The 26,543-nt window shown below is 44.8% G+C and overlaps 1 protein-coding gene across 7 annotated transcripts in view; it reads right to left on the bottom strand.

The window, feature by feature from the left end:
• SMARCA2 (SWI/SNF related, matrix associated, actin dependent regulator of chromatin, subfamily a, member 2) overlaps window positions 1-26,543 on the bottom strand; it is a 169,228-nt gene that overhangs the window by 65,548 nt on the left and 77,137 nt on the right. For all 7 annotated transcript variants that reach the window (XR_006741294.1, XR_004987180.2, XM_036433911.2 and 4 more), the window contains 7 exons: window positions 23,099-23,206; window positions 22,450-22,536; window positions 18,478-18,524; window positions 15,713-15,879; window positions 9,967-10,130; window positions 3,579-3,806; window positions 1,084-1,161 (listed from right to left, as the gene is read on the bottom strand). Coding sequence is in view for 5 of the 7 variants with exons in the window: in XM_036433911.2 (XP_036289804.1) it covers window positions 1,084-1,161; window positions 3,579-3,806; window positions 9,967-10,130; window positions 15,713-15,879; window positions 18,478-18,524; window positions 22,450-22,536; window positions 23,099-23,206 (879 nt within the window). In the remaining 2 variants the exon portion in view is untranslated. The remainder of the gene's footprint in view (window positions 1-1,083; window positions 1,162-3,578; window positions 3,807-9,966; window positions 10,131-15,712; window positions 15,880-18,477; window positions 18,525-22,449; window positions 22,537-23,098; window positions 23,207-26,543) is intronic.

The following is a 26,543-nucleotide window of genomic DNA, read 5'->3' as shown; positions in this document are numbered from 1 at the left end:
GAGGATAAACAGGTACGGTAAATAAGATTGCTATAGCAAATGCCTTAGAAGGTAATAAAAGCTTACTCCTGAGAGCTTCCCTTCTCATGGCCAAGGGACTTGCTCCCACCCATTGATCTTTTTTTTTTAAAAAAAAATCTTGTTTTTTTTTTTTTAAATATATTTTAATCAGCTGCCTCTCGCACACTCCCTACTGGGGATGTGCCCGCAACCAAGGTACATGCCCTTGACCGGAATTGAACCTGGGACCTTTCAGTCCGCAGGCCGATGCTCTATCCACTGAGCCAAACCGGTTTCGGCCCACACACTGATCTTGCAGCGGGCCACACTCATAAATCAAACTCAGGTGTCGGCAGAATTAGATGAAACATCAAGGTCGAAGCCACGGCCGTTAAATCCTCAAATGTCAAGGTTCTTTACATCCATCTGCTTTGTGCCAGTAAAATCCAGCCAGTTTTGGTCTTTAAGTGAAGGCTACACCTTGATGCCCACGGGGAGGGTCCCATTTGCTCTCAACAGCAAGAGGCTCCACCTTGTTTTCTAGTTGCTGCCCTCCCACCCCCCACAGGGGGCAGGCTTGTTTTGATTCTGTAAGGAGACAGCTAGGGGAGAGCTGTGAACCCTGTCCTGGGAGGAGGGCAGGTTTCCGGAAGGATGCTCTCCGCCCGCCCTCACCCCCCTCCCAGCCCCCATTAGAAATGACCTGGGTATGAGGGTCTGTGGTCAGCTTCCAGCCCACTGTTTCTATGGAGATGCGGGCCTGGTATTGCCCTCTCTCTCTCTCTCTCTCTCTCTCTCTCTCTCTCTCTCTCTCTCTCTCTCTCTCTTTTAAGAGAAGCCAGAAATTGGGATTCTTTTTTTATGTTGGCAACAAGTTCAACATTTTACAAAACGCTGCGTGGGCCAAACAAAACACGGCCGGCGGGCTGATCCCAGCCCGCCAGCAGCCTGTGACCTGAAGGAGGGGCACAGGCTTCAGAAATGCAACGCCGCCAGGCACGCAGGCCCCGGGCACCTGGCGCTCATAGCAAAGGGGGCGGGGGGGGGTGCGGCGGCGGTTTCCGGGATTTTCTATAATATTACCATGAAAAGATCAAATTCTTCTTCTCGCCGAGCGATCATTTGGTTCAGAGTCTCGTCGTCCGGGACTTCGTCTTCTTCCTGGGGGGTGAGACAGAGAATGATTTCACAGGCGGAGGGAGGGAGGGCGGTGACTGAGAGGGAGGCACAAACGGGTGAGGAGAACCTGTCCTCCAGGCCACAGGGGCCCCGTTCCTCAGGCCGGAGAAGAAAGAGAAGGCCCACGGGGTGCAGTCCTGGCCATCAGTGTTTTCCAAGCTGTTCAAACCCTCTTCCCAGAGCAAAGTCTATTTAGGGAGGGCAAGTCTCTTGGGCGTGAACCTTGATTCCCTTACTTTTAAAACAAATTACTTAATGTCTCCCTGCCTCAGTGACCTCATTTGCAAAATGGGTGTGGCATTTACACCATATATTTACATAAGGAAAGCCACAAGAAAAAAGTGCCTAACATTAATTCTTTTAACGCTATTAGCCTTAACCGCAAATTTAAATGCTCATTTTCAAAGCCTTACAAAAAACACGAGTATGGGAAACTTTTGAGACTAGGCACAGAGCAAGACCATAAAAATCATAACTATGCAAATATCCAGCCTTTAAGGTATGTTTAGTCAGTGTATACCAGTTGGCATTATTATGCTAATGGTGAGACGTGTGAATAAGACAACTGAATAACAAAGCCCCTATAACAGTATACTTAATTAAAGCAATTGAAATGAAGTAGAAAAGGCAATTTAAGGGATAACATTTTCACGTTATATTATGTTAAACGAAGGAACATGATCTCTGCAAACTCCTCAGAAACCGGAAGTTCTCGAGCTTTCAGAAATGCTACCTTATGATTGGCTGCACTTAAAACAAGGATTTTAAAAGTTGGGCATATCCTATGGAATGTGACCTTGCAAATTATTGTTATCACATGCTGAGTGAACTTGTTAAAAACCAAATGGGCTGAAACCGGTTTGGCTCAATGGTAGAGCGTCTGTCTGCGGTCTGAAAGATCCCAGGTTCGATTCGGGTCAATGGCATGTACATTGGTTGCGGGCACCTCCCGTAGGGGGTGTGCAAGAGGCAGCTGGTTGATGTTTCTCTCTCATCGACGTTTCTAGGTCTCTATCCCTTTCTCCTCCTCTCTGTAAAAAATCAATAAAGTATATTTTAAAAAAACCAAAACACCGAATGGGCAGTAGCGACAGAGGGGAGAAAGAGGACAACCCAGAATTCTGAGCATCCAATTTCTTAAAAAGAGGCATTTTGGTCTAGAAAGAGTGTGAGTGTACGACAGCTTAAATGAGGTGACTGTGGGCTCCTGAGATAACATAAAATGAACGCAAGTGAAAAAGGGATGTTTTGAAAAATGGTCTATTCTAGTTTATCTTTAGATTGACTACGGTCAGTGTGCCCAAATATCCCACTTCATGTGACAGAGACGCAGCAGAGCTGGAGGTGGGCTGGGACTCAGGACAGAGTCCGTGCACGGAACTTCTGGAGAGGAAAGAAAGCCACAAGAGAGGGGGTGTCCTGCTCTGCTCACCCTTCCCGGAACCACGCTGGCCTTTCGTGGCCCATGCCTGGGGGGCCTGCACGTCCCCGCGCCCCGATGAAAAGCTTCCCTTGTCAGCCGGCGGGAAGCCTGCCCGCGGTGGCCGGACCCTCCGGGAGAACAAACCCAATGGGAAGCGGGCAGTCACTCTTCCTGGGGTCCATGTGTCCTAGTAATGGATAGCCTGGCAGAGAGGGCAGCCCACGCGGCCCCAGACACTCAGGACCAGAGCCTTTGACTGCCGTCTCCGTGTCCCTGAACGCCTTCACATCCGACACAGGCCACCCAGAAAACCGTAACGTGTCCGGCACGCTGGTGGCCTGGCAGGTGTCTGGAGCCCCTGCAGGCGGCTCAGAGAAGTGAGATGCTTGGATGTCCACTCCGGGCTCCGCCCTGCGCCCCCCTCAGGGCTGGGAGAGATCAACATCTCCCCGCCAAGCTCCAGGCGACCCTGCCTTCTCTCTAAACCAGGGCAGGTCCTCTCTTCCCAAGGCCGGGGAGGCTTGTCCTACAAAGGACGGGAGTGCTGTGATCTCCCGTGGGAGACAGAGGGCTCTGCGGGATGGCGGAGGGAAAGGCAAGGAGGGTCTCCCCCCCCCCCCCCAGGGCCGTCCCGTCTCATCAGGGGTCTGACCCTGACAGGGGCCTCTGCACTCTCCTCACCCCCCTGCAGACAGCAGCTCTGACAGCACCATAGGCAGGCTGCCTGCGCCTCCAGGAGGCCCCAGGGAAGCATCGCGGGGGCGGCCCAAGCCTTGAGGTGCCCATGGCAACAGCTTTGAAGACACTCTTGGAAAACCCCCACAGGCTTTCTGTGCTGGGGATGGAAGATGGCAGCAAATTTATTCTTTTTTCTTTAACTCGGGCCCAGGACGTTCTTTAAGGAACACAGAGGCTGCTCCTAATGGCCGGAGACCAAAGGCCGCTGATAGATTTCAGGCAGGTGCCTCTCTCATACCTCATTCTCCTCCTCGTGCTCCAGGATGGCCTGCAGGAACGCCCTCCGCTCGTGGCTCGAAGACTTCTGGTCGAACATGCCCGCCTGGATCACCTTCTGATCCACGTTGAGCTTGTACTTGGCGGCGGCCAGGATCTTTTCCTCCACGCTGTTCACCGTGCAGAGCCGCAGCACCCGCACCTCGTTCTGCTGGCCGATGCGGTGGGCCCGGTCCTGGGCTTGCAGGTCCTGCGGGCGAGAACAGGGCGCCGTGAGGGCCAGGTGCCTTGATGAGCCAGCAAACTAGTCACCTACTGGGAGGGGATTGTGGGAGGCTCACTTGACTCCACCTTCACTGATGGAAGATGTTGCTTTCCTTTTTAAAATATATAAGCTCTCTTCTTTGGAACAATTCAAGGCCCTCGTTCCCAGTTGAGGGAACCTGGGTTGAAATTAGCCGAGCCAACCTCAGGCTTTGAAATCCAGGTCTGAGGTTGTTTTTATCTGTCCCCAGGTTCACCATCAATATTAATCCCTAACTACAATAAAAAATAACCCAAAAACCAGTAAATCTGATGTTACCTACAACTAACTTTAAGTTGCAAGAATCACCCATAAAGTGTTAAAACGTCACTGAGCCCAGCTGGCATGGCTCAGTGACTGAGTTTCGGCCTATGAACTGGATGGAATCCCTGTCAGGGCACATGCCTGGCTCCATCCCCAGTAGGAGGCATGCAAGAGGCAGCCGATCAATGATGGTTTCTCATCATTTATGCTTCTATCTCTCCTTCTCCCTTCCTCTCTGATACCAATAAAAAATATATATTTTTTTTAAATCACTGAGTTATACATACATATACATACATACATACATACATACATACATTAGATATACAGTGATTGCTCATGTAGCAAATTCCTGGGATCTAATTCTGTTAAAGACTCAAAATTTAGTTTGGGGAGTGAAAAGGATTCCTAGTAGACTAGTGTACTGGTACTATTTTTTTTAAAAAAAACTTTTTGGGGATAGATATTTGGCACTATGTATCAAAAGTGCTAAAACTGGGTATGGCCCCTGACCCAGAAATTTCACTTCTGAAAATCTGTCCTAAAAAAATAATCATGGATGGGGAACAAAGATATACAAAGAAGGATGGACCTCTCAGCATTATATATTACTAATAGTGTCTTTTTTTCTTTTTTTAAAGCAGAATTAAGGAAACATTAAATAATAAAATATTAAATAAAATTAGCCTTCAACTATATGCATATACCAAAATAGTATCATAAAAACTATATTGTAGAAGATTTAATGACATAAAGCTATAAGTGAAAATGTATATATGAAAACAAGTGAGATATGAGTATGTGTATGGTGATCTTATATGTGGGTATTTATACCAAGAAAAGGCAGGAAGGACAAACACCACCAAGCCAATTATTGTTTATATCTCCAGGTAATAAAATTATAGGTATTACTAAATGTTCTTCATTTTATTTTCCTGTTTTTTTGTTTTTGTTTTTTCCCCCCTGCTTTAAACATTTATTAGTCTTCTAATAAGAAAAGGGTTTTGCCCAGCCGGCATGGCTCAGTGGTTCAATATCAACCTATGAACCAGGAGGTCACCGTTCGATTCCCAGTCAGGGCACATGCCAGGTTGAGGCGAGATTCCCAGAGTGGCAGCCGATCAATGATTCTCATCATTGATGTTTCTTTCTCTCTCTCTACCTCCCTCTCTAAAATCAATAAAAATATTTTTAAAAGAAAAGAAAAAGATTTTAATGAAATCTTTAAATAAAATCCTTCATAACACTATGGAGCAGTTACCTAGTTTTAAGGCAAATTTAAAAACTTGGTTTATCAGTTTCATTCCTTCTGGTCCAGGGGGTGTCCTCTGGGGAAATGCTAATTAGTTGTTTCATGGTGCCCCCCATTAGACCTGTATACATTTTTAAGGCGAAGGTCTGATCCCTGTATCCTGCGTCCCTGGCACTGACTGGGCACAGCTGGTGCTCCACAGCTGTAAGCCCATCCTCTCACCCAGACAGGTTTCCTGTCACCAGGGCGGGCGGCCCAGGGAGGCAGCAGGCCGGGGTCTGCCCAGGAGCTCTGGCTTTGCTGCTGGGACCTGTACAGTCAAATGACTTATCAGGCAAAAGTTTTTCCCTCAGAATATTTGAGAAATTTAATATAAATATTGGACAGCTGAACCATGAACGCAGCTGGGACTCATCCAATCTCCATTATTTTCCAAAGAGGAGAAAGTGAGGTGGATAATTAAAATCCAGAGGGGGGAGGGGGGAAATCCCTAAACCTCATTTTCAAGCCTTTAGTTCAATCGTCTCTCTAACACGTCGCTAAGCAGGAGCCAATGTGGCAGGTTTTATGTCATCAACCTCTTTTAAAATCTTTTTTTTTAAAATATATATTTTATTGATTTTTGTACAGGGAGGAAGGGAGAGAGATAGAGAGCTAGAAACATCGATGAGAGAGAGTCATCGATCAGCTGCCTCTTGCACACCCCCCACTGGGGATATGCCCGCAACCAAGGTACATGCCCTTGACCGGAATCGAACCCAGGTCCCTTCAGTCCCCAAGCCGACGCTCTATCCATTGGGCCAAACCGGTCTCGGCTCATCAACCTCTTTTAAAATACATATATATATATATGTAAAAAAACCAATAGTGTGTGTATATATATATATATATATATATATATATATACACACTATTGATTTTTTTTTACAGAGAGGAAGGGAGAGGGATAGAGAGCTAGAAACATCAATGAGAGAGAAACATTGACCAGCTGCCTCCTGCACACACCCCCCACTGGGGATGTGCCTGCAACCAAGGTATATGTCCTTGACCAGAATCCAACCTGGGACCCTTCAGTCCGCAGGTAGATGCTCTATCCACTGAGCCAAACTGACTTCGGCATGTCACATCAACCTCTTGACTGTCTCCCAGAACGGGGTCAGACACCACTTCCACCAGGAGTCCAGGAGCCCCAGCTGTCTGGGCCCAGAGCAAACACTGGGCAACTGTTCTCACCAAAAGGCTGGTTGGGTTTTTTCTCTCTCCAATTTTACTTTATATTTTCAAGTGTGAAAATCGTTCTTTGTTTGCAGGTCCTACAAGTACAGGTGGCGGGCCAGACTCGGCCCGTAGGTCACAGTTTTGACCCCTATCCTAGAAGAAGTGGGTAAACCACAGAACAGTGGATGCAGGTGGCAGCAGAAAGTGGCAGGTGAGGAGGCAGAGGGTGTGGGACATCCACAGACAGAGTAAAAAGGTCTTAGACTGTCGGGCACTTATTGCAATGTTTTGTTTTTCTTCTGTGATGGTGGCAGTGCTGAGTGCCTCACCGTTTCTGGTAGAGTGGTGCTTCTTTGTTGTGTAAGGCCCTCTATCAGTCTGGAAAGTGGCAAAAATTAGATTTCTCGGCTGAAGAAGTTTATGCAACGTTACCCTGTGAGTCCCTGAGCCAGAATGCCGGGGGTGGGGAGGGTATTGTGACAAGGAAGTAAGAGTTGTAATTACTGAATGGATGATTCAATATTTCTGAGGTCTTGGTGGTCTGAAATTTCCTCACAGTGATTTGGGTGTGATTATATCTGGAGCCAAAAACAGCCCGAGAACAAGGCCTCCGAGGTGACTCTGTGGTTGGCCATTTTGTAGGAATACAGCTTCAGTCCCATGGATTAAAAATGAAAGTACAAACCCAGGTTTCCAATCCACAGTTTGGAGATAAAAAGTCTTGGTAACCCTGGGGACTCTTATGGCTAATTCCACATCCCTGTTCAAGCTTTGCTTCTAGGGCTTTCAATTAGCATCTTTAAGGCTTCTATCTTTACTCTGTCCACCCAGATAAAATAAATCCCCTATTTCATCAATATGCCTTCATTGTGATTCACCACCATAAAGAATAATTCTAGCAATTTTTTTCCATGTATGAAGCCAACAAGGTAAAAAAAAAAAAAAAAAAAAAAAAAAAAAAAAAAAAGAGAGAGAGAGAGAGAGAGAGAGAGAGAGAGAGAGAGAGAGAGAGAGAGAGAGAGAGAAAAGTTCCACAACTTTCATTGTGGGAGCTCTGCAACATGAAAAGAGCCAAAAGCCAGGATGCAAACCCAGACCCAGGCAGACATGGTGTGAACCTGGCTGTGGTTCTGGGCAAGTTAATGTTGATGGTTTCCTTACATCTAAGATATTCTGAGGACTGCATGAAATAAGTTATGCTAAGTAAATGCCTAATTAAGAGTTGTTGCTTAATTAGTTCTTATTCTTTAAATAAAAGAAATGAGCACTTATCTATATCACTCTAACATCACTGATTTCAAAAAATAAAATAAAAAAACACAACAGTTTGTCCAAACTAGTAAACTAGTGATCATAAGTGATAGATAAGAAAAATCTGGTCAGCTAACCTGACCAAACCAGGTATAAACGAATCCACCTATGGCAATATGTGGCCCAATGTGATAAACTCGTGGTAAATTAGACCTCCCAAAACTTGGGGCCCTGTATTTTGTTGTCTCAGTTTTAATTCAAATACAGTTAAAAGCCAACTGTTTGGTGTTCATGTAATCTACTTTGATTCTGGAGTTCCACTTTAGGTACTGGTCATAAAAGTGTGTGTGTGTGTGTGTGTGTGTGTGTGTGAGAGAGAGAGAGAGAGAGAGAGAGAGAGAGAGAGAGAGAGAGGCATATATGTCCCAGCATCCTTTATCATGGTAAGTTAGCATTTCCAGAAAGTTATTTCCTTTGGGTCTTAGAATTAGCACTGTGCCAACACAAAGTGGGCAACTAAGATGCCATAGAAATGTTTACCTCAGAAGATAAAATCTAGTGAACTCTCCACTTTCCTACAGGCAAGTTACTTTTTCTCAATGAAGACTCAGGAAGCAGCAAGGAGGGGAATCTAAGCATCCAACCACACTGAGCCCCCGGGAAGAGAGGAATCACGAATCCTTCCCCTAGACACCAGCTAGCTCCGCGCCTGGGCCACAGCGGCCACTCGGGAAGTGTTTGTGGAACAGATGCTGAATCCACAGGAGAACCGCAGAGCTCTCACACCAATACGAATTCTACAGATGCTCTGGAATGCAGTGTGGGATGTAAAACTACATTATAATACTTCCTGAAGATTTGGAACCCTCTTCATCAAGGTCAGAAAGATTTAGCAACAATTCCACTGCAGTCACCTAAGGAGAGTGACGGGCGGGCATATGCAACGGTCGGGTTGGTGGCCACCCTGAGGTTCGGAACCACTGGCTTATTCTGTAAGTCAGTGCTCATCAGCGGTGTGAGAAATCCTATGCCAGACTCCACTGGGGGCGTCTGAATGTACAGAAAAGCCTATTGAGTCTGTATGGGTGGGAGGCACCTTCAAGAAACTGGGGAAGCAGGGAACGGGAAGCAGGCACAGATGCTTCTGTAAAATCTCGCTCTTCATTCTAACGCACCCTTGAACCCCACCTTCCTGCCCAAAACATCCACCACAAGCCTTTCCCACCCGATGGTCACAGCGACCCAGTAAAACAGTATGAGTCTGCACATTTACCACTGAGGAAGCCGAGGTGCAGAGAGGAACCCCGGTGAAGCAGACGTAGAATTCGTATTCACACCTGAGAGCTTCAGTGTCCCTTTTCACCAATCCGAGTTAACGTTTGTTCCAATGGGAATCCAGCCTGACCAACAGCATCTACCCCGTTAACTTACAGGCAGGTGCACAACCCCCAGCATAATTGACTAGCCCAGGGCCACAAGGGACCCGTTGGGTTATTTATTAATCACCAAAGGGTAACGCTAAGGAAGCCAAACCTACCAGCTAAAAGAATTGCAGAGTTGATGCTCCACAGAATATTTTCCGATGATGATTTCAAGCAAAACACAGACTATGAACTTAATTACAATATATGCATCGTTTGACCTATACTTCCTGAAATCCCTTCTTCTCCACTGTGAGGAAGCACAGAGGGAAGTCACCATGTCACGTGGCTGTGTGCGAACCGGACGGAGCATGCGTATGAAGAGGCTGGCACAGAGGACGGCCAGTCCTGCACGCGAGCTGCTCCGGGGGCTGTTTTTACTTTGGAACACTGTTGAGTTACCCTCCACCAAGTGTCGTTCGCTCGGTGGCAATCCCAGGAAGTGAGATTGACATGAAGCAGAAACTAAGTGTTTCCACCCCAAAGTTGAGCTCTATCAAAGGTACAAATAAGACATCTTAATATGCTCTAAGGGAGAGGAGAAAACAGCCATCATAACGTGCTGGGCTGTTTTCCCTCCGCAAACACGGCCCACCGTGCAGAACTGTGCTCTGCCCCATCAGCGTGAGCGATGGAACAGCAGGTGGTTTAGCTCCTCTCCAGGGGGAAGGCTGGGCAGCTAAGTCAGGGACATGCAGACCTGATGAGGGTTCCAGTCGCTGTCAAAGATGACCACGGTGTCGGCGGCCTGGAGGTTTAAGCCCAGGCCTCCCGCTCTCGTGCTCAGCAAGAAAATGAAATACTGGGACCCGGGCTCGTTGAATTTCTTCAGCAGAGCAGCACGATCTTCAGACTTGGTGGTGCCTGAGGGGATAAGAAAAATAAATTTGCCAATTAACTCCTGTCTGAACGCGGCACGCAGCTAGACAGAAAGGCCTGCCTCCTTGAGAAATGGGCTCAGACTCCTCCCGGCATCGGTGAGGTAATCCCCCAAGGTTTTTGCATGTTTGAAAGGAACTTTGAAAATTTTGCAAGTAAGAAAGAAAAAAAAAATAGTAGAGTGATAGAAAGAGACTTTTCTCACATTAAGAAAGAACACTTTGTCTATTACCCATAGTTCCAATATGCTGAAAGAGTTGAAACATTTTGGACGGGACACCTCTGCAACTTTACAGACTATACAATATTCTTATGCTAGCTTACAACTCAAAGAAAACATCTTCTGGATATGTTTCTGTGCTTAACACCACCAAGTATATTTTAAAACACACACACACACACACACACACACACACACACACACACACCAACAACAACAACAAAAACCTCACGTGGTTATTATGGTGGCTTAAAGCAACTTTGCCCACAGGCGTTAGTGTGAGGTCTTATTTTCGCCAAGAGAATGGGAACAAAAGGAAAATGGATTGCTACTACACTGCTACCATTTGGACTGAGCGCTATCTGGCTGGTGAACACATAAAATATGGAGGGAGTATTTTTATCCTTGTAGCAAGGCTTGAAGTCACCATAATTAAAAGGGGTGGAGGGAGGGAATCTCTCAGTCTGCTTGTCATGTGGACATTCTGCTCGGTTGAGTGCAATGGATGCCAAACTCAACCCAACAGAGCAGCCCGTGACACGCCCGGGGATCGATGGCTCACCCGGCGGAGTCTGAGAAAAGAGTGAGTAACGGGGCGTCCCAACCACAGGCCGAAGGCGCTCACAGGCCGAGGCACCATGTTGGTGTCCTCAAACAGCCCCTCCATCACATGCCGGGGGTTTGTGAAGTATCTGCCTGCACTGCACTGTGGAAGGGAAAGAAACCTACATGTTCTACCTGAACGTATTTCAGCAGAAACGTGGAGCTGCAGAGTTCTGAAAAAAGGCCCGAGGCTGTTGGGAAATATATATGTGCACGTTACATGATAGTCCCTAGCTGCCGTCTATACAAACATTATTTCTGCACGGTGTTCCTTTCTTAAGGATGAAAATGTACTAGCAATTTATTTCAGAGGATTAAAACCGCTCAGTGACTACAGCTAATGGAATCAGGTTACTATGAGGGTCAAGTTCCCAAACATGGGGGGATCTGTTTTTCATATTAATAAAAATAATAAGTACCCTCCTGAGGCGGGAAAAGGAGTCGATCCCTTGCACACAGCAGATGTGGCTGTGGGGGGCTCTCGTTTACTGAAGCCACATTCTTTAGGGCTCATTTTACCGTTTTAAATTAGATCTCAAGTTTAGCGACCTGGTCAAATGCAGCAGCAACGGACTGCTAAGAATTTAGAATTTGGGGGAGAATCACGAAACGTGCTTTTGAACATGGTTTCCAACACGTGGGGCTCGTTTTTCTTTTATTTTCAGGATGGGCTTGCTGAGGTCAAGGGGAACTGCTTGCTCACGGTGCTCAAGGTTCTTCCATGAAATCTTTTCGCCACCATCATCTTTCCAGCGACAATAATTTTTGAAAAATTACTCGCATGAAGTAAAGGTTCACACATTTATCCTCTGCTTTAGGTAAATAAACAGCCACAGCAACTAAAAATATGTTTCTGAAATGTGGAAAGGAGAGAACTGTTTTCTGATAGCAGAGTACAAAAACTGTGCATCTATGTAGTACTCAGGGGAGAAATTCAGTTCTCATCCTCTAAAAAATAACCAGTTAATGACCACGTGCATTAAGATTAATTAGTAGAGTCCTGCCTACATTGGTTGGATCATGGTCCTGTACACCAAAAAGTTGAGGGCTCTATCCCTGGTGAGAGCCTGTATACAGGAGGGAACCAATCAATGTTTCTCTCTCACATCAATGTTTCTCTCTTTCTCTCTCTTTCTCTCTCTCTCTCTCTTTTTTTCTCCCTTCCTCTTTCTCTCAAATCAATGAAAACATATCTTACAGTGAGGATTTTTAAAAAAATTAATTAGTGGATATGCTTACTTGGGATGAAATAACCCTAAGTGCAAAAATAAAGCACTGAAAAACAAAAGGAATATCAAAATTATGTGATAAAAAGAGTTCGGGCCCCATGACAAATACCTCAAGCAAAACAGACGGACCAAATATCTGATATGTGTATTTAAACTATATAAATAGCTGGGAACTTGACAAGTTAGAAAGCCAAGGGAAAATACGGTGAAATCACTTTTCATGCCAAGCTATGGCATTTTTTATGACAATGTTCAGAATTTGCAGCATTACCATATCCATTAGCCAAAGGCTTCCCAAGTCAAGATCTTTGCTGATCATCAGCAATCTTTGGGATACTGCTCAGGGAGATTCAAACTACTAACTTGTCAGGATTTATCCACGGGCACATAAAGGCTCCTTGTAGGTGGCACGGGACTTAATGTGCATCCGGCCCGGGCTCTTCTCCACTTTGATGCAGCACATCACCAAGAATACAATTAATAGCGAGGGCAACTGTGTTGAGAACGGCAGGATTTGCCGGGAGGAACACACCGCCAGGCTTTCATGATTACTAATTTTAACTGAGTGCCAAGTGCTTTGGGAAAATTCTGCCTTCTAGGATGTAACTTCACCTCTTGCTTTCACTCAAAAATCATTTCCAGCGAAAACAAAAACTATAATGGTACAGTAGCTAAAATCTATTCATACAACCACAATCTTTGCAGAAAAATCTGCCTAGCTGTCATCAAGTGGGTTTTTTTTTTTTCTTTTTTCTTTTCTTTCCTGAGGTCAAAAATCAGAGATATCAAATATGGCAATGAAAACCTGACGTCTTTGGAACCATTGGGTGAAGAGGGTGGTAGGTGGAAGTGGTGCACTAATTCATTCTTGTGTATATGACTGTCTCCCCACCATATTCCCCACCCCACACACATGGCTGCTGTTTTCCTGCGGGAGGGAATCTGTCTGGCATTCTCAATCCATCTCTAATGCTGGAACTTGCTTACTTGTCTCCTCCAACCGAATGAATGGTAAGGGGTTTGGCAGCAGGAACAGTGAGTGGCTCATTCATCTTATCTCTCTGGTTATTTTCAATCAATCAACCAATCAATCAATTAAACTTTTTTGGTTCAGTTCAAAATCACCTTTCACATGCTGTTGGGAGCGCAGCAGCCTACGTTTTCAGAAGTGGCTATATCCCACCGGATCTGTGAAAGCAGCTCATTTGGAGTCAAAACCTGGTTTCACCGTTAACCCATTGCTCTAAAACCTTTGCGTTCTCATCCGTTAAATGGGGACCATACTAATACCTCAGGAAATGGGACAACAGAGAAAATGACATGAATAGGGCACTCCAAGCGCCTGGCCTGCCATCCCACAAGGAGGAGGCATTCCATACATGTTAGCTCTGTTGTTAGTACCATAGTAACAATAAGGACAATAACAAAACGGACTATTAAAGACACTCTCTGAGACTGGGCAGAAAACAGATCTGTTTCAAGAAAATCATTTCTGGCCAATTTCACAGACTTCACCCTTCCAGGGTTGCTATCCTCAGGGAGCTGAGATTCAAAATGGAAAGCCACAGACTAGTAAACAAGTCATCTGGGACACCTGTGGGGGGATGGACGGGGCTGAGCTGCCCCTCCCCTGAGCACAATGGAGGGAGGTTTGTGTTCAGATGAAGAGCAGTGAAGGAGAGCTGAGGGGAGGGAGAAAGGGAGGAAAGGGATCAGGGCAGAGGACAAGGCCATGTCAGAGTGTTGCCAAAAGAGACAGACTGTGGAGGATGTAACTGTGTCCTGAATTCAAAATTAACATTTACTTAACCATTCATCTGTTGTTAGTGACATTGGAGGAAAGAGAAAAAGATTTTTAAAAATCAAGTCTTTCAGAAGTATAATTCATTTTTTAAAAATACCCTAAGAGGGAGATCATAAAGAGAATTCATTTAAAAAACTCCAAGTATGGCCCGGCTGGCGTGGCTCAGTGGTTGAGCACTGACCTATGAACCAGGTTCGATTATGAGGTTATGGTTCAATTCCTGGTCAGGGCACATGCCTGGGTTGTGGGCTCGATCCTCAGTGTGGGATGTTTAGGAGGCAGCTGATCAATGATTCTCTCTCACCACTGATGTTTCTATCTCTCTCTCCCCATCCCTTCCTCTCAATAATAAATAAAAATATATTTAAAATGAAAAAATAAAATAAAAACTCAAGTATGGCAAGTCTGAGGTTTGGTATATACCTAGCTATGTCTAATTCATGGCAAAGGGAGGATAAAAATAAAACAGAACCTTTCAATGAAACATAAACTAAATTAACATTTAATAATAACTTGTATATTGCATTAGATGAAAATTGGTATTAGTAATACTGTATTCCTCTGTAGGCGAGGAGGGGGAAGACCCAACACCATCCTGGCTGTAAATTAGCTATTCCCACTTACCATTCTTTGAAAGTCTTATCCCCTGCTATCGTATGAAAAATATAAAATGTTTCATCTCTAAACTACTAGGGCTGATATAGAAATCATATATCCCTAAATTCATACTTTCTCCCATTTGTATTTTCTTACTAATTTTTTAGGACATGGTCTTTAAATTTCTCTCTTAATATCGGAAATATTTTACACTAGAGGCCCGATGCATGAAATTCATGCAAGTGCTGCCTCATGGCCCCGAGGCCCCGCCTACTGCCCACTGCTCATTCCAGAAGGTCTTGCTGGAAGGTTGTTCTGCCGCCCGGTCTAATTAGCATATTAGCTCTTTATTATATAGGATAGTTTGCAGAATCCAGGAAACAATGGAAACCTATCTTTCAATGTAACATATAGATATATTCTGCTTAGAAAAAGAGAGAAGCTTTAATAAAAATGAAATATAATTTTCTTTAATATATTTTATTGATTTTTTACAGAGAGGAAGGGAGAAGAGAGAGCTAGAGAGCTAGAAATATCGATGGAAGAGAGACATCGACCAGCTGCCTCTTGTACACCCCACACCAGGGATGTGCCCGCAACCAATGTACATGCCCTTGACCGGAATCGAACCTGGGACCTTCCAGTCCGCAGACCGACGCTCTATCCACTGAGCCAAACCGGTTTTGGCATGAAATATAATCTTAAATGAACTACTTCTGAACAAAGGAGACAGCCTTTATCCCCTTAAAACATGCCCTAGCACAAAAAGCTAACAGCTAATCAAAATATTCCATATGGTGCAAAGGAGACAGATAATCCTAAGAGCAAGGAGAGTTTTTAAATTTTATTTCAGTTTAGTTTTAACGGTGGAACTTACATAAATGACTCTAGCTCATTTGTATTGGCTTGCATGTGGGATAAACAGCTGTGCGAGGGATTTCAGCTTATTTTAAGCTTGAGGGTGTAAAAACTGCTATCTAGAAAAGCTGCACCCACCCTGCTGGTTTATTCTCCAGCAGTTTCGCCCCTCCTTTTCCGAGGAGATTGGATCTAAGTGCCATCATTCCTGCACTCTCTCAGCAGGGCTTCCCTGCCCAGTTCCTCAGGTACTCACCGTCCAGGCGCAGGTAAAGGAAGTTCCGAAAAGCAAAGTAATCCTCCATGATGGTCATGAGCGACGTCATCTGGCAGAAAAGCAGCACGCGGTGGTTAGTCGCTCTCAATTTTGGCAGAATACGATCAAGTAGCTCAAACTTTCCCGAGGCCCGATACAGCTCAGCCCTGAACCCAAAAATGCAAAACAAGAAGACAGTATTACTGCTGCCTTCTTGGAGGATCCAGCATGACTCTGCTTCTCATAGAATTCCCTGTGCGTCGTAAACAGTAAGTAACTGGTGGAATGATGACTGAATATCCACTCCAAAGCAGTGAGAGTATATCATGGAAAAATAAAAATATTTACAAAACTCATAAAGAGTGCATTACATATGCTACACACACATACTATATATATGTTTTATTTCCTAAATCCTTACTTTTTAAGCATCTAAAATGGTTAATTCAGGGCACGTTAAGAGTCATTCAGTTACTTATTGAGTATCCACTATGTGCCCAGCACAATGCTAGGCATGTGTACAGTGACAAGCAAACAGAATCCCTGCCTTCAAAATGGGTAATCACAGACTGTGATAAGTACTAACAAGGTAGCAAGGGGCTATGAGAGGACTTACAGCAACACATTACGCCTTCTTTAGATGAGAGCCGAGTTGGGCAAACATTAGCCCTGGCGTGCTGGCTGTTTCCGTAAAGTTTTATTGGGACACAGCCACGCTCACTGTTTTATCTGTGGCTCCTTTCATTCTACATGGGCAAAGCTGAATAGGTGTGACAGAGACTTTTTGGCCTAAAAAGGTGCAAATATCTGAGATCTGGTCCTCCAGGGAAAAAACTGCCTGCTAACAGGTTTCCCATGTCAGGGGTGGTGACCTCACTGAAAAAAAAAAAATAACAGTTTAACTAAAACCTAAGAGAATGAGCAAAAAAGGAAGCCCATGAAGAAGGAAAGTTTGGGAGAGGCGAGGACAAGATACCAGGAAGTGGAAAGAATGTGTGCCAAGGCCCCGGGGAGTAAGAAGGAGCCTGGTGAGACTGTGTGGCTTAAACCTAAGTGAGCAGAGATCCCTGGGAGATGGGAGCAGAGAGGCAGAGGGTGGGACTGGGCAGACCCTGCAGCGCTCCGTTCACACTGCACGTGTTAGCTTTAAGGGCAATGGACAGCCATTGATGGGCTTTACACAGGGGAGTGACAAGATCTGACATATATGTTTTTATTATTATTTTTTTTCCTTATTAAGGTATTACACGTGTGTTCTTTCTCCCCTCCCAGTAGGGGGGGCATTTTTTTATTTTTTAAACTTAAATGTATTGGGATGACATTGGTTAATAGGATCACATAGGTTTCAAGAATACATTTCTACGATGTAGAATTTGTCCACCAGCCAAATTCAAATCATCTTCCTTTACCATGTATTTTGGTGATATATCTTTTTTATAACATCACCATGTACACCATGCTGGAATGCATTGGGAAGGGGGCAAGAATCCTGGCTTGGTCATGGTTGAGTCCTATCAGGGTGCATGCCCAAACTGGGAGCTCTATCCCCAGTAGGGGGCGTGCAGGAGGCAGTCTATCAATGATTCTCTCTCATCACCAATGTTGCTATCTCTTCCTTGCTCTTCCTCTCTGAAATCAATAAAAAAATAAATATATATATAATATATATATATATATATATATATATATATATATATATATATATATAAAATTTTAAACGGTAATGTGTACTGCCATCAGATGGAGAAGCTAAAGTAGGGCCATTTTCCTCCACAATCACCCCCTTTTCCCCTTTTATCAACCAGGGTGTGTTGTTACTGAAAGCTGATTGTAGGGCTGGCATTGTTGGAAAACTCTGCAGGGCACTTGCAGTCTAGGACAGTGAAACCTACCATTCGGTAGCCGATTTTACCACCCAATATACGTTGTGTCTAAGAGACACCTTTTCAACCGTAGGTCTTTCTAGTGTCCCTCCCCTGCTCTGAGAACTGACCTCCAAATACCCACTGTGGCCATGATTTCAATATGCAGCCCTGGCCAACGTGAGGGCCACAGTACAGCGGGGAAGCAGTGACACAGAACCCGGAGGGAGGGGGGCCGTGAGGAGGAGGCAGGAGAGCCTGGTGGCACTGCCTCTGGATGGGGTCCAGTGCCTGGTGACACGGTCTGCCCTGGGGACCCCGAGAATAAGTCCTGTGTCCTGATAACACCTTTTGCCTGGTGCCACGCAAGCAAAACAGAGACTTTCTGTTAAAGCATGTTCCTTCTTGTTGTTGCAAGGCATGATTCTCTTCAATGTCCACTGCTGATGAAAAATGCTTCCTATACAGACCGTATTTCTCACAAATTACTGTAAAGTCATACATATTTGTAGCAGATGGGACATTTCTCCTCCTGCGAGTTAATATTAAATATCCACTCGAAATTTAATATGATAAATCCACTCCGAGCCTAAGCTACGCTATTGGTTATAAATAACATCCCTTTGAAGCTTCGACAACATTTTTAGAACGAGGATACTATTTAATCTATTAAATGAGATCTATGTCCTCTGAATAGCCACTTACTCAAGGCATGCGGTAATTTATGCCACTAAAGTACAAGAGAGGCTGCTACATTTTGGTTCACAACTTCTGCAGGTTTTCCCCAGGGGAGAGGGCTGGGGAGGCTGGCTGTGTAGGTGCTGACGGAAAACACTAGAGAGAAAGAAGGCGAGGTAGGACCAACAAACTACTTTTTAGAAGGAAGAAAAGTTTAAGATTTACCCATTGATGACCCCATTCGAGTATCCCAGGTGTTCAGCAAACGATTCCTTTAAAAGAGAGAGAAAAAGAAAATGAATACAGAAAACCCATCGGGTATGTCATTATTAACTTCATGATTACTCTTTTAGGGAGGCCATCCCATCTGTTTCCAGAGTACAATTAAACAAAAGAATGAGTAAGAAATATTTGGTGTAAGATGAACCTGAAACTCAGTTGTCTTTGAAATCAGACTTTTGTTCTGCTGGGAGTGTATATCCTGTGAGTTTCTGCAAGTCTCTAGACTCTCTTGCTGAGATGACAGGGTGAGTTCATTCATCCAACAGCGATTAAACATCTCCTGGCCTGGGGCTGAGCCGGGACGGCTGTGGGGATCCAGGAACAACTGAAATATCTGTCCCCAAGGAGCATAGAGCCGAGACTAGAGGAAGCGCTTCATAGAAGCAAATCGGGCCTAAAATGTGCACATAAGTACGCCGTGAAAATGCTTAACAGTAAAAGCAATGGTGGTCACACACTCCCATTTTAAATCTCAGTTTAGTGAAGTCCTCGCGTCCCTTGCACACTGCACATTTCTCTGGTTTCTCTGGCCTTACGGATAAGGCCCTCAATGTGCAGCGCTCCCTCGGGGGGTCCAGCTTTCACATTAAAATACTGGACTTAATCACACAGCTCCCTCCGCCCCGACGGCGGGAGAAGTACCTGGCTGCTCTCCATGTGATTTTCCACTCCCACTGAAGGAACGGGAGACCATCTGGGGGAAGGAGAGGATGTCGCACCTTCCCATTAGCCACCAGCTGTCTCCTTTTTCTGCTTCCCTTCCTTCCACGGTCCCTCTGCTCGCAAAGGGACCAGATCTTTCCCTCCGGGCTCTCCCCTCAAATATGCTCGTCAGGTAGGGAAGGCCCAGCCCCCAGAACGCAGACCTGCGTGGACAACAGCCAGAAGCCCCCCTCTGGTGTCAAGCACCACCTCCTCTCTCTCCACAGGCAGCCGGAGCCATTCCTGACCAGATGTTTAGGTTCTAACCCTATCTCTATGCAGGGCTGTACAAACCAGAGACAGTGTCATAAGATAGATGGTGATAAGATTAGGAATCGGCATCATTAAAAAAACACACACACACACACACAAAAAAACACTCTCCCAACCTGTGTTCATTTCTCTGGTTCGAAGCCCCAGGGAAGCTGGGAGCCCAGTGGAGAGGCTGGGGGCTGTATGCCAGCATGGACAAAGGCTGTTGGCAAACAAAGCAAAGGCCGGGGCAAAAGGCACACACCATCTCTGATCCATAACCAGTAACACATTAGCCATAACTGTGGCTCCCGTTTCTAGGAATATATGCCCCTGAACGTTTTTTATGTTAAAAAAACAAACAAACAAACAAACAAAAAAAGCCCTGCAAGTCAGCCTGGTCGGTGTGGCTCAGAGGTTGAGCCTCGACCCACGAACCCAGAGTTCACCAGTTCAATTCCAAGGCATGGGCACATGCCCGGGGTTGCTGGCTCAATCTCCAGTGAGGGGCGTGCAGAAGGCAGCCGATCCCTGCTTCCTTCTCACTGATGTTTCTCTCTCTCTATCCCTTTCTCTAAAATCAGTAAAGTAAAAATATATTAAAAAAAAAAAAACAGCTAAAAAATATCTGCAAATCAAAATCTGTTTTCCTACTTGACTGCCTTTCAAAATGTAAATATGCGTGGAATGGAGGGCATGCATGCTATGTCACCGTTGTTCCTTTTATGGCCCTCTTCCTCCACCCTCCCCAGGTGCCTGGACAGAAGCCGGAGGAGAGACCGTGCCATCTCTCTTCCTGACAGGCCTAGCGTGTTACAAAGGTTAGCTTTGTATGATAGCCAAAATGAGGTAAGGCTGACACTTAATTTTCACAATCTGAGTCCTCAAACCCCTCTATGGAGCAGAGTATATATCTTCAAATTGTTTTTAGAAGTGAGATGGTGGGTGACAGGTTGACCCGATAGAACCCCATCATAGACATGTTTTTGGCTCTTCCCAGCCCAGCATACAGCCCCACCGATGAGTCACTGATACCTCACATCTGTTTAACATGTTACCAGTTTACAAGATGCTTCCTATGTGACTTGTTTTAAAGTCCGTCTTCTGGCAGCCCTGAAATCCATGACACGGATGACAAGTCAAGTACACTGGAGCTTGGAGAGGCCGAGTGACTTATACCAGGCCGGTTCATGTGAATAAAGCTCCTAAATGTAGAGTTTCACCCCAGCAGGAGACATCTGAGTTAAAAAGTGGCCTGGGGCATGGACTCATGGCACACTGATTTCTCCTCCCACACTATGTCTAATAGTTTAAACAGGTGTGCTTGTTGGTGGATTTAAAAAAAAAAAAAAAAAAAAAAATATATATATATATATATATATATATATATATATATATGTTTTATTGGCTTCAGAGAGAGGAAGGGAGAAGGAGAGAGAGAAAATCAATGATGAGAAAGAATCATTGATCAGCTGCCTCCTGCACACCCCCTTCTGCGGATTGAGCCCGCAAGCTGGGCACATGCCCTGACCAGGAATTGAATCGCCATCTCCTGGTTCATGGTTTGACACGAACCATGTCGAATCACAGGTCAATCACGAGCCACACTGAGAGGTGGTGGATTTTTTTAAACTTTTAGTGTTGTTGCTGTTGTCATTTTATAGCATTCTAGGGATTTGGGTTTATAGATAACTCTGCCCTTTGGACTTGAAGGCAAACAGCAGTATCAACCGTCTTTCTAATTCCCTGTCAGACTTGGGACAGGGAGGAGGCGTGCAATAAATACTCTGACAAGCACAGCTACCAAAAGTAAGGGAGAAAAAACGGATTCAATACTCAGCCTCATTTGTATACTGTGACTGTTCCCTCTTTTCCTCAGACCCCTCCACGTTTATATTTTAATAAACTGGTGGGGATACTGAGCCTGCAGGGACTTGCACCAGGCCCCTGCTCACATGTGGTGGAAAGAGGGCACTTATGCTGGCCAAGCACTGCCCCCGGGACCTCGGCATCAGCAGCCACACTGAAGGATGGGGACCACAATGCGGCTCCTTCCTGCCTGCTCGAGTCCATTGTTCCCAATGGATGAAACTCTGTCGATTTAGGAAATGTATTCACATGGAGTGAATAGAACAGAAACTGTCCTCAGGCCTAAGAATAGCTTCCTTCCTAAAGACCAGGGCAGCGGTGTGAAAGCCTGAATCTACATCGTCTTGATGGAGATCAGGAAAGAAGAATACAAAGTCTAAGTAACCAACCAAGGTCAGCGTCTTTCACAGAGAAAATATTTCAAGAGCATCTTTCTCTTCAACAGGTATAAATACATTATTTTAATGTTTTTCACAGCATCCTCCTGAGGAAACGTGATATATTGATCATTATCCTCCATTTCAGAGCGCCTCGTGTAACAAGGCAATTCACAGTCCTTCCCTGAACCCACATAATGAGCCATAGCTTACAACATTTTCGTACTACTTTAGGCTCGTGGCTATAAAATTCCAGATGCTCAAGTGCTTGGTGCCAAAAAGCATCCATGACCAGAAAATTCACATTTGTTAATTCTTCCCGTTAAGCTACCAGACAGCAGAATTGTCGTTTCAAAGTCCATACACGTTTTAACCCTGTTGTATATTTCTATTAAAATTTTTTAAAGTAATTTTAGTAGGAAGAGCACAAGTACGATCAGGATCCAAACAGGGAACACAGCCTGGCCAGCCTGGCTCAGTGACTGAGCGCAGATGCCCACCTATGAACCAGGCTGTCATGATTCAATTCTGGTCAGGGCACATGTCCAGGTTCTGGGTTCGATCCCCAGTGTGGGGCATGCAGGAGGCAGCCAATCAATGATTCTCTTTCATCATGGATGTTTCTGTCTGTCTCTTTCTCTCCCTTCCTCTCTGAAATCAATAAAAATATATTTTAAAAAATTAAAAAACAAAACAAAACAGAGAACATACTTACCTCAATGTGCTGAAACATATAGGGGTGATTGCAGATTTTTCGCAGCTGCATGATAGTGTTCATGAGTGTCTTAGCACCACCTTTCCCCTAAGAACAAGTGGGGAGAGTCGGAATAGAACAAGTTATTAAGTGATCGGACGATTTTAATTGTTAAAAGAGAGCTGCTATAGAAAAGGCAGAGGGCTGTCGGTCTTCTCGGTACCCTACACCTCATGTGGTCCAAAGCTCCTGCTAAAACAGGGCAACTTCTGGGTTCGCTTTAACACCTTTCTTGTGACTTAACATCACCAGGAAGGAATTATGTCAAGTCCATGTCCATGGGTTTGTGACGTGACTGTCTATTCCCTAGGATTCTGGGAAGACAGAGGACCAAGAAATGAAACTTTTAAAACGCCACCCCATGTTTAGGCAGAATGTGTCTTCTGCCAGATTGACGTGAGCACAGTTAACTATTTCGGAGATAGGACCCTGCTCCTTTCTTCCTGCCCCAATGCAGTTTACACGTAAGAGGGTAAGAGATGTCCTTTGACAGCTACAACAGCTACAAGAGAGACCCAGTAACGTGCTTTTGCCAGTCAGCGTGAGCAGGATGCTTCCCGGTTGCAAGGAGACGTGTGCTCCCTGCGTTGCCTCCCCCTCTGCCACGTACCTTCTTATCTTTCTCAGAACCATCTGTGAGGAGGATCCCCTTGGCTTGCATGTGGCGATACAGGATCTTCTGCAGAGCTGACATGTCACACTTGATCACGTATTCAACCTGGGAGGAAAGAGCAGTGAGTGGTTGAGAGCAGCAGAGAGAAGGTGCTGTTCTGAAGAGGCTGCTGCACCCGGCCAGCACGGTTCAGTGGTTTGAGAGTCAACCTATGAACCAGGAGCTCACGGTTCGATTCCCCATCAGGGCATATACCTGGGTTGCAGGCTCCATCCCCAAGGTGGGGTGTGCAGGAGGCAGCTGATCAGTGATTCTCTCTCATCATTGATGTTTCTCTCTCCCTCCCTCTCCCTTCCTCTCTGAAATCAATAACAAAATATTTTTAATTGAAAGAAGAAGAGAGATAGCTGAGACAGGGCTGCTGGTGGCATTCCAGGAGCCTGAAAGCATCTGCTCCCCACTTGGATTCCTGGGATGGGGTGGTGGGTTTGGAACAGACATCATTGCTAAAGGTATGATATGGTGGACGGACCTTCCAGAGGTTTATATGCAATTGTGGCTAGGGCTATGCTTTTAGGAATTTTCATGACTTGCTCCATATTTGAGAGAATGGCTTGCCAACTGTTCAAATTCAAAGATATTGAATATAGAGTATATTTTTAGTATTTCTTCTGCTTCCCAACTGTCCGTCCCCCCCCCCCCCCCCCTTTTTAACAGAAACAGAACAGGTTTAGGAAAAACAGTGACTGGCCAATATCCCATGATTTCCTTTGTGAAATACTTTTTCAAATGGTGATATGTGGCTACTCCTAATACAAGTCCTAAAATGATGCTTAGGACAGTCCTAGGTTGACTATCATACACCTGCTTTGGAAAGAGAAGAGACCACTCCACTCCACAGTGGAGAAGACTACTCCATAGCTGGGCTCAGCGTTAGGACCTCCTAAAGGAGGGAAGGCCCCCCGTTTCCATCTGAAACACCGCAAAAAGCCTGTGAAGCGGGGAAAGGGGACTCAGCACACACCTACAACAAGTCTAGCACGCTTCTAATGCATAACATCCGCTTGCTTCTTTCCCATTATTGTTTCGCTTTATTAAAAAATTCCCCAGAATACAAACGTGCAGTTTTCATCATCATCAACAGATTAATGCCTGGAAATTTGCAGAAAGTGATTAAAAGTAAATCAGCAAGCTGGCTAACGTTTAATAAACTGGCTAAAAACGATCAGGCTATTTTCAGCTCGGAGGGCCATAGTGAGGAGGTCACAGATGAAGAGAAGTTGAATATTCATTCCGTTGTTGCTTTAGAAGAAACCTGTCAGGCTCGATGGAACCACGGTTAATAGCCTTTTGCCACTCATTTTGATGCACCGCATCAAACTAGTCAAAGGCTGGCTCTTGGCAGAGAAGTTAGGAAAGGCAAGCGACCCATCATCCACTAGTTTTAGTTTTTAATGACCTTCTTGGCCAGGCCGGGACAAAAACATCTCCCAGTTTAATCAATAAGGATGCAGGTAATATAAGTTTTGTTGTTACAAGCCTGATGGTGTCATATTTTTAAAGTACTTCCACTTCTTCAGAAGCTATTAGCTCTCAATGAAATCTGATCTAGGTGAAGAAAAATGTTAACTTCAGAGGAGTATAAAGATAAAAATGAGATCAGAGTTAACATTAATTGAGCTCTGTGGGGACCATGCCCCATGCACACATGCATTTATCTGCCTTCTTTCGTTTTACCACACAAAAGCTTTAAGAGACTTAGATTCAGTGTCCACATTTTATCTTGTTTTAAAATTGTATTTTTATTGATTTCAGAGAGGAAGGGAGAGGGAGACAGAACATCAATGATGAGAGAGAATCACTGATTGGCTGCCTCCTACACACCCCACATGGGGGATCGAGCCTACAGTCTGGGCATGAGCCCTGACTGGAATCAAACCGTGACCTCCTGGTTCATAGGTGGATGTCGATGTTCAGTCACTGAGCCATGACAGCAAGGCCAGTGTCCATATTTTATAGATAATAAACCAGAACATCAGAAAGTTGAACAGACTGAGTCAAAATGATACAGCTAATTAATGGCACAGTTAGGCCTGGAAATAACCACTCTGTTAAACTCTTTGTTAAAGGTTCCGGCTTCTGAGTTCTGTCCTGACATTCACCTTCACCGGGGCCTCACTGCTGGAAGAGATGGCCAAGGTTTGTGTTTACAGCTTCAAGGCTCACAGGTACAGAACCCTCAGCCCCCTCCCCACCAGTGAGCTGCTGCCAGGTGCTGCAGGTGAGGGGCTGGGACCAGGAGGCATGATGCTACCATGCAGACGGGGACTCGGACATCACACGGGGGTCCATCAACAGAGAGGGGAGCCTATCCCGAGGACTCTAACCTTCTGACCTCCTTCTTTCATGTCCTTAGAGGACACCAGAAACTGGTTTGATAAATATGGCCAATATCATCGTCATAAGCTTTGCAACTATATCTTACCGATAATTGTTATAGAATAGTAAGAAGCCAGAAAAATTCCAGGCAAGTTAAATAGGGAAACTGAGACAGTTAAACAGCAGTTTGTGTCCACAGGTTAAGTGCTATCTTCCCTAAACCAAGGACACTTAAGGTGGGGATGGGTGGGTGGGTAGGAAGAGATTAACCGAAGAATTTATACACATCACCCATAGACTCAGACAATAGTGTGATGAAGGCCTGGGGCAGGGGTTAATGGGGAAACAAAGGGGACATCTGTAATACTTTCAATAATAAATATAAATTTAAAAAAAAGAGTAAATGATTTTCACTTTTCCCCAGTCAGAGGGTAAATAGCTTAAATCACCCTACTCAGGGGGACAGATAACAGAAATCCAATTAAATACCTTTTGCCAACCACTCCCTAGGACAGCAAAATTAAGAGAATAAATCTCATTAAGAGAATAAATCTCATATTCATCAATAAAGCTGATGAATATTCTATTGATCCATCCCAAAACCTCCCTAAAACACCCAACCTATGAATCCCCATGTGAGGGATGGATTTTACACTAGCAGGTAGGTAGGTGGTGGTTTTGGGGGAGGAAGGGCTGCTTAAGCCTGTGAAAAGATGCCTACCATTAGTGGACAGTCTATTCCCTTGCTCATGAGGAAGTTCGTTAGACTCATAAAATTATTAAATAGCCATTGATTTAAACTAATTTTTCTTAAATATTCATTAAAACTAAACTTTCTAGGAAGTAGAACTGCATTTATCACATGGTGGCCCTCAGATGCCTGCTTTGGTTTCACCTGAGGAAATACATCCCTGAGGTCACCCTAGCTACACTAAGCAGAGAATTACCATGACAGGATGACATTTTACATTTTTAAGAGTTTTGGTTTTTTTTGTTTGTTTTTTAATCACAAAACTCAACAATAAGAAAAGAAACAATCCAATAAAAATAAAAAAAAACAAAC

The sequence above is a fragment of the Pipistrellus kuhlii genome, unplaced genomic scaffold (genome assembly GCF_014108245.1).
Source record: "Pipistrellus kuhlii isolate mPipKuh1 unplaced genomic scaffold, mPipKuh1.p scaffold_m20_p_12, whole genome shotgun sequence".
In the NCBI taxonomy this organism is placed as follows: Eukaryota; Metazoa; Chordata; class Mammalia; order Chiroptera; family Vespertilionidae; genus Pipistrellus; species Pipistrellus kuhlii.
Note: the sequence above shows the minus strand (reverse complement) of the source record. Positions and strands in the feature narration are given on the sequence as shown.